Genomic DNA, 8,004 nt, shown 5'->3' with positions numbered 1-8,004 from the left:
TTATTCATGACTAAAATACACCAAAGCCTGAGTTATATTTTCTAACCATTCTAATTCCTGACTAATAATATTTAATTCCTGATTATATTAATCTTATTTCTGACTTGAACTTGCTAATTCCTGAAATTTAGAATGTTATGCCAGACTAAAATACACCAAGAACTTAATTAAATTATCTAATATATGAAGAAAGCAAACTAATTCCTGATTATAATAATCTTATTTCTGGCTTAAAATTATTAAATACAAAACTGTAACTATTGACATCATCAATTGAGTATTTTATTTTTTTATGACTGATAAACATAGATCAATTACTGATATAAGTAAGCTAATAGCTGACTAAAACTTGATAATTTCTAACTTTTAGAATTATATGTCTGACTTGAATACACCAATTCCTTAACTAAACTATCTAATATCTGACTAAACCATCCTAATTCCTGGCTATTAAAATCTAATTCGTGAAAATAATAATCTTATTCCCCACTTAAAAATATTAAATGCAAAAATCCTCAATATTCACATCATAATATAGCATTATGAATAGTGAAACAACCATATTCATAACAAAGGGCAAAACAAGAAAAGATAATCCTGACAAATATAATCTATTACCAAATTACAATATAATAGCCAGATATGTATGTTTATTTCCCAAGAAAAAAAAATTCAATATGAAACAACAAATACAAAATGCTATGTCTTTTTGCAAAATAAATAGAATAGAATTTCACACCTAACAGGTCGACTTCGTTTAGACCCAGGTTTAGGACCACGCTTCTTCAATGGTGGTTCTGAATCGACCCTACAAAACGAAATAATAACTTATAAAAATGTTTTTTTTTTTATAAAAAAAAAAAAAACAGTATAACCTAAAAAATAATTGAAATATAATAAACCTTTCAGCCATTGCAACCGTATTCTCCTTTTTTCGAGCTTGTTTACTTCGTTTAAGATAAACTTTTAAGGGAGAAGAATCTTTAATCGACGAAATGGTAGACATTATTTGAGTCGAAAATGACAAATGTTAGGGTTTATAAAGAAGAAGTAAATATTAAATACATGCAAATATAATTAAAGCTAGAAAATGAAGTAGTTATGCGAATTATTCGGAAACGTGAAATTAAGTCGATAGTAATAGAGTGAAAATGCAGAAAACGTGGGTGAGAAGGAGGAGGAAGGCGGAACGATGGATGTGTTTGGAAAAAAATAAAGGCTATTTAAGGTTCGGACTGCGCGCGGGCTGAACTTTAAATAAACGGGCCGAGTACGGGCCAATTAATAGAATGGACTCACATTAGTCTGTTCTACACAATATTTTTCGTATTTTTTAAGGTGAAAAGAACATGGCTTAAATTAACTTGTATTTTCTCAACAAAAAATTGGAGATACAATTTTTTATTTTATTTATTATTATGTTTTTCATATGAGATTAAATTTTGACCGTTGATTATTAGATCTAATACTTCGTATATGCGTGACATCACACATCAATCTTCCTTACGAGTGGGAATGAACACTGCATCCCTCTCTCTCCTCCATTGAAGCCTACTTTGAGTTCTCCATCGAAGCGCCTTCTGAGCTCTTTCACCTCCATCGAAGCTTCTTCTGAGGTTAAATTTCTTTATTTCATTTTTTCGTGAACATCGAAAATTCATTTCACATTCTAGGGTTTAATTTCAGAGTATCGTTGATTTGATTTCCGGCAATTACTCAATTTAGGGTTCTTCTAAGGTGGATTATTGAACTATTAATTATAAAAGCTGAAGAAATGAAAGCTTAAAACGAGCGAAATTGTTGCTAGAATCGTGCTTTGCGCAATTGACGTTGATGTTCTTAAGCAAGAAAAATTTTGTGTGATTTTTTTTTAACCCTAATTTTGATAATTGAGTCAAATTTGGTTGCTAATGCATTGTAATTTTTATCCTAATTGAGCCCTAATAGTCGAGCCGATCTTAGGGTCCGAACATTAGGCTCGGCTTGAAGGTTTAGTACTCTTGTTGCCACTCTTGCCCTACTCAGGGCCATCAGTGGTGGCCCTTAGAGATATGGGTGCTCTATCGGAACTAATTCTTTGCGAACCGCGAATTACATTGTGAATTTGTGATCATGTTCTGGAGGTTGAACTAATCTTGTGTGAAAAACCTTTTGTTGATTGTGATCATCTTAGTCGCGATTCATAATTTTGTTGTAATGTTTGAAGCTTGTTTTTTTAATTAGTCTTCACATGCAAATGCAGAAACTTTTTTCTGGTGATATCATTTGACATCTGTTAACTTTGCCACTGCAACTGAAGGCAGAGAAGGGAGGTGGCTAACTGTTGCTATGTTCATGTTGATATTGCCTCATAAATACTATTAAAGGCCTAGGTACACATAAGCTTAGCTGCTTAATACCCCGGCTAAGTGTTTCTTAACATCTGTTCATATTTAGTTGAAAAATATGGCGGGGCATTCTGCAATCCAAGGTTTGACAACCTCAGCTGGTTTAACACCTTCGTTAGTCAACATCAGGCATTGTTCAAGCAGTTATTTGCCGTGTCTTCCTTCTAGATGTAAGAAACGAGCAGTATTTGTTAAGGCTATGTCATCTAATGCTGAGCAGAACCAACCTCCCTCTTCATCAGAACCAAAATCTGCAATATCTGCCATTCTAGATGTTCCTCGTAGTATCTGGAAGCAAACTTTACGTCCTCTCAGCGACTTTGGTTTTGGTAGGAGAAGTATCTGGGAAGGTGGTGTTGGTTTGTTTCTTGTCTCGGGTACAATACTATTTGTGCTGAGTTTGGCTTGGTTAAGGGCTTTCCAGATTCGCAGTAGATTTAGGAAGTATATGGCAGTATTTGAATTTCCTCAGGCTTGTGGCATTGGTGCTGGAACACCTGTGAGGATTAGAGGAGTGAATGTTGGCAATGTGATCCGTGTTAATTCTTCTTTGAAATGCATAGAAGCTGTCGTTGAGGTTAGCACTTGTCATCTCATGCTTCTCTGTTGCTACATATAATACTGAATTTTGCTCAATTATGGCCGATATTCTTTGAACTCTAACCCAATTTCTGTGAACTTACTTTTCCGTTCTTTCAGTTACTATGTGTGGACAGGGTGTGGTTGGGGGGGTTGGTGGATTGGGTTTGGGATGCACAGCATTTAAGTGTAAAGAAAGATAATAAAAAGGACCCATGGTCAAGGAAAGTGATAGAGAGAACCATTGGCCAAATATAGTGATGTTATTTTGCAACTTCCCAAATAGGAATGCTCTGCAATCAAATATGAATGGAGGAATTATATTGATAAGATACTCATAATTGTGCTGTATTTGCTTGTAGGTGGATGATGATAAAATAATTATTCCGCGAAATTCTACAGTTGAAGTTAACCAGTCTGGTCTCCTCATGGAAACTATGATCGACATTACTCCCAAAGATCCAATTCCAACACCTTCTGTTGGGCCACTTGATCCAGAATGTGACAAGGAAGGCCTCATTGTTTGTGACAGGCAAACGATTAAGGGATTACAGGGAGTGAGTTTGGATGCACTTGTCGGAATATTTACCCGCATTGGACGTGAAGTGGAAGAGATTGGTGTTGCTAATACTTATTCATTGGCACAAAGAGTTGCAGCTGTTATTGAAGAAGCAAGACCACTGTTATCAAAGGTATGGTTTCCTGCTTGTAAGATATCTATGATTGCTAAGAGTTGCAGTTGTAACTTGTAAGAGCTTTAACTGAGCAACACTAATTTATCAATGCAAGATTTTTAAGAATGGATACTGTCTATTTAGACCTTAAAAAAGTTGAGATTTGGCTGACTTGCTGTGCTGTGCCTGTGGTGCAACTAAGTTGATGCCACCTGCTAATGTAATGCCCTTGTAATTCAAGGCATCTACTGATCTGGATTGGTGTACAGAATCCTAATATATCCTTCTAAATAGCTTATTATGTTGGGTCATAATAAGGAGAAGGTTTTATTTAGAGTAGAAAATAAAAGTGCACCTTAACAGTGGATTGGAATCCTTCCTGTTCACTTGAGATGAAGGCAATATCATGGGTCCTGTTGTATACCCAGAAACACCTCTCACTAACTCACAAAGAAGTATTCATGGGAACTTGGGAAGTAATACGGGCTGCTAGCTTATAAAATATGGAGTCTTACTATAGGGAGACCCTTTTCAGAATATTCATTTCCTTACAACTTAACAAATTAAAATAGCAGGATTGTGGGGATTGCCAAACACACACAATATTGATGACCTGTAGATGCAACAAGAGGGATCATAAACAATGCCATTTGATTTTCCTAGTCTCAAAGATCTTATTTCATAGAGAGGCAACTATGTCATTATAAAAGAACAAGTAATTTTGTCTCACTACTTTTCAAGTATAAGGTGGAACACATTCAGGAAAAGGCATTTGTTAGGTTGGTTGCAGTTGTTGGATTTTGCGGGCAAACTTTTAGCTGGAAGTCTTTGGGATTTTTTTTTTGTATTTTTTTTATAAAACCAAAAATTAAGTTTCTTATGGCATTGTTTCATGGCCTATGTTAGTGGTCTGAATGTTGTCTTTATATATATATATATATATATATATATATATATATATATATATATATATATATATATATATATATATATATATATATATATATATGCTTACAATGCTATCCTTTAAGATGACTTTTAAGGTGGGACTGGGTTCTGTTACTTTCATTGTTGCCTTAGCCAGCTGTGGACTACTTACTTTAAAGAGTGTCTAGTGCATAATCTAACTTAAGACTAATGGTGGACTAAATCATATGTCTTAGTAACCTGTCTTTTCCTTCTTCTCTTTTCTTTTTGCTTCAAAGTACTAGGCTAGCTAGCTGTCTTTCACTCGACTTGCAATTTTTAGAAATAAGGTTAAAAGAGGCTCTTTGCGATTATGTGGGTGAAACTTGTGTACATATCCTACTTTTAGGTGGGAGCTTTTTTAGAGGCATTGGGTATTGTGATGTCAGTAGTGGCTATAGTGAGCTATGGTTTTCATGGGGATGTTAAGTATTTTGGGGTATTAAAATCTAGTGCTTTTTTCATTACAACGTTTGGATTTCTATTCTAGTGCTTGTTCTTTTTTAATTGCAACATATTATGCCTTTAAAGGCTTTAATATAATATAATTATACTTAAGTTTAAGAACTATATAAAGTTGATTTTTTGAAAATTGAAAGTATATATTGAGACAAACCACATGACTTTATTTTTGATAATGTACAAATTACAAAAGAGACGGTAAAAGGATTGTATGTGAATTAGTGTAAAATTCTCAATGTTGCAATAAAAAGGGAGGTATATGGACTTCCATGGCGAACGTCATTATGAAAAACTTATAAAAAGGACTTCTTTCCCTGCTTAGCAATTTTCGTCTAAGTTTTGATCTACCGTGAATGAGCTTCCTGGCTATTAACGCACACAGATTAGTGTTTTTGTTTATGCTCTTATGACCTAGATGTATGATCTTGCTATGTCTAGGAGCCAAGAGTTCACTAACTGATTAATTAGTAGATTAATGAGGGGAGAACTTTTGCCTTCGTTGTAAACTATAGATCTTGCATTTTGTCTATTTGAAATTGACACATCTTAGGTATTTTTTACTAGGCGCTTTATCATAGATGCATATCAATAACATTGACCATTTAATTTCTTTCATTTCTTCTTTTTTAATTATTTGAACTTCAAGTATGATTTTGGTGTTATGTGGAATTGTAGATTGCCAGACTGGTTTATGTTTAATGTGTTTTACCGTGTAATATCAGCAACTAGGTTTATAATCAAGAGTAACTGCCAATGAATTTCTTTGTAGTAACTCCTATCCACGGTGTAGTGATTCTTTAGATTAAAGCCATGTCTGAAGACATTCAACCTTTGTTGTCCGAGGTCCGTGACACTGGTTTGCTGAAGGAAGTTGAAAGTTTAACTAAAAGCCTTACACAGGCAACTGAAGATTTGAGGTAAACATTCTCATCTAAATATTATTTTCTGTAATTTCAGAGGGAGATGTCTTGTCCTCAATTTGTCTGTTTATTCTTTTCAACATTATTCTCAAGAAATTGTTTACAACAAAAAAGGAAGGACAAACATTGGGTAAGGTTGAAATGATGCAAGTACTCTTAATATTTTTATTTTATTTTTTTTAAATTTTTTGTAAGCAGAACTCAAATATGACTTTTGAGATTTTTGAAAACAGAAAATTACTTGGTGATTCAAATTTGGTACATAGTGACATGTGAATGTTTGGCTGTTTTCCCCCAAAGAGATCAAGTGTAAAAGAGAAAAATTACATAAAATGGGTTAATGCCGGAGTAAAGTGCCAAAATGTTGTGCTTATTCTGATGTTTTCTAGTATATATAGCTCACATCAATGACCTTGAATTCGATGGTGGTATTGGAAAGCTATACTAGGTCAGAAAACTCTTTGTGATTCAGAAGGATGTCAAAACAAGAGAATGATGGCCTTCTTTAGACAATATTGTTATTGATATGCAATCAGGTTTTTTTTAATATGCTTTAATATTCTTTAGTGTTAAAAGGTTTAAAATTTGCCTGATACGAAATAAACTATTTCTCGATGTTATCTGCTGCATTATTATTTGGAGTAGCTGCTAACGGAGCTTAATGTACTGCAGAAGGGTGCATTCTTCGATTATGACCCCAGAGAACACTGAATTGATTCAGAAATCAATTTACACCCTGGTATTTACTTTGAAGAATATTGAGGTATGACGTATGCACTATGCAGGAGTCAAATTATTATCTAGTGATTGAAGTATAAACAATTTTGTATGAACTTCTTCGCTGTTTTCATCTACTGCAGAGTATCAGTTCTGATATTTTGGGGTTCACGGGTGATGAAGCCACGAGACGTAATTTGAAGCTTCTAATTAAGTCATTGAGCAGGCTGCTGTGAGGAACTGGGGTTTCTAGAATATGGTGGTTGATTTTAACTAGTGTGGACAGTCAATTTCCGGGTGCTAAGTTCTACTGAGAATTTTTAATGTGTGATAATATCTGAGACACACATCAATATGAATTTTCTTGATGAAGAGTGGACAATTGAAGATCATTTTGCAACATCTTCTGATGTTTCTAAATTTTCCGAACCTTTTCTTCCTCGAACTCAAAGGTGAATTTTAATGGAGATTTGTTCAATTTCAGGTTGTGGAAGCTGCTACCGAAGAATTTGATAGCAGACTATTTTTTATTTATTTATTTTTTTTCTGTAACAATTGCTCCCTGTCTTTTTGTTATCACGTAGAACAACTGTTATAATCACCTATGTTTTTATATTAGGTTGGTGGGTGTGGATGGGTTAAAATTAGGCAAGGGGTGTTTGTGGATCATTTCCTTCAATTCTATTTTTGAGTAGAAGTTTGGCCCAGTACAATTATTTTGTGTGTGATTTATTGTAGAAAAATCTTGCAAGTGCACAAGAGGTGTCACATATGTAATTTCTTAGATTTCAGCCTTTCAGGTATTAATGCTATTAAGAAACCATGACTTGCAATGAGAATATTAAAGTGAATGAAATTAGTCTTACCTTTTTTTTTTTTTTTTGAAAAAGAAAAATTAGGGTTTGTTCTCATAGACTGAACTCAGCTGAACTGAACTGAAATGAAATGAATATTTTATTAGAGAAGGAAATTAGGAGCGGAGCAGAACTGAGCTGAACTGAACTGAAAATAAACGTATGAGAACAGGCCCTTAGTCTTGCCTTCACATCGGGTACACTTTTGTCACATTTAGTGTCACTTTTGTCAAATTTAGTGTCACTTTTGTCAAATTTATCAATAAAGCATAAATAACTCTTATATATGTCACGATAACTTTTGTGCGTTTTAGTGTAACTTTTGCACATTTTATTGTCACTTTATAACGGATGTTCAGTAATTTACTGAACATCCGTTTTATTTAAAAGTTAGTGTTTTTAAAAATGGTTAGACATAATGTGCAAATTTTTTTTTTTCTTTTTT

The 8,004-nt window shown here is 33.8% G+C and overlaps 1 protein-coding gene across 1 annotated transcript; it reads left to right on the top strand.

The window, feature by feature from the left end:
• The first annotated feature begins 1,463 nt into the window (after positions 1–1,463).
• On the top strand, positions 1,464–7,570 carry LOC145641703 (protein TRIGALACTOSYLDIACYLGLYCEROL 2, chloroplastic-like). The gene is made up of 6 exons (XM_081692621.1): positions 1,464–1,616; positions 2,243–2,964; positions 3,329–3,658; positions 5,870–5,985; positions 6,661–6,751; positions 6,849–7,570. The coding sequence occupies exons 2-6, from the start codon at positions 2,446–2,448 to the stop codon at positions 6,939–6,941; spliced, it is 1,149 nt and encodes a 382-aa protein (XP_081548747.1). The 5' UTR covers positions 1,464–1,616; positions 2,243–2,445; the 3' UTR covers positions 6,942–7,570.
• Positions 7,571–8,004: the final 434 nt, after the last annotated feature.

This window comes from Chenopodium album, chromosome 8 (assembly GCF_948465745.1).
Source record: "Chenopodium album chromosome 8, dcCheAlbu1.1, whole genome shotgun sequence".
Lineage (NCBI taxonomy): Eukaryota > Viridiplantae > Streptophyta > Magnoliopsida > Caryophyllales > Amaranthaceae > Chenopodium > Chenopodium album.
Note: the sequence above shows the minus strand (reverse complement) of the source record. Positions and strands in the feature narration are given on the sequence as shown.

Bases quoted from the DNA above. Each gene is read 5' to 3' on its own strand.
- LOC145641703 (XM_081692621.1), top strand. From the start codon at position 2,446: ATGGCGGGGCATTCTGCAATCCAAGGTTTGACAACCTCAGCTGGTTTA. The intron at 5,986-6,660 runs GTAAACATTCTC...AATGTACTGCAG, and splicing joins CAGGCAACTGAAGATTTGAG to AAGGGTGCATTCTTCGATTA. The intron at 6,752-6,848 runs GTATGACGTATG...CATCTACTGCAG, and splicing joins TTACTTTGAAGAATATTGAG to AGTATCAGTTCTGATATTTT.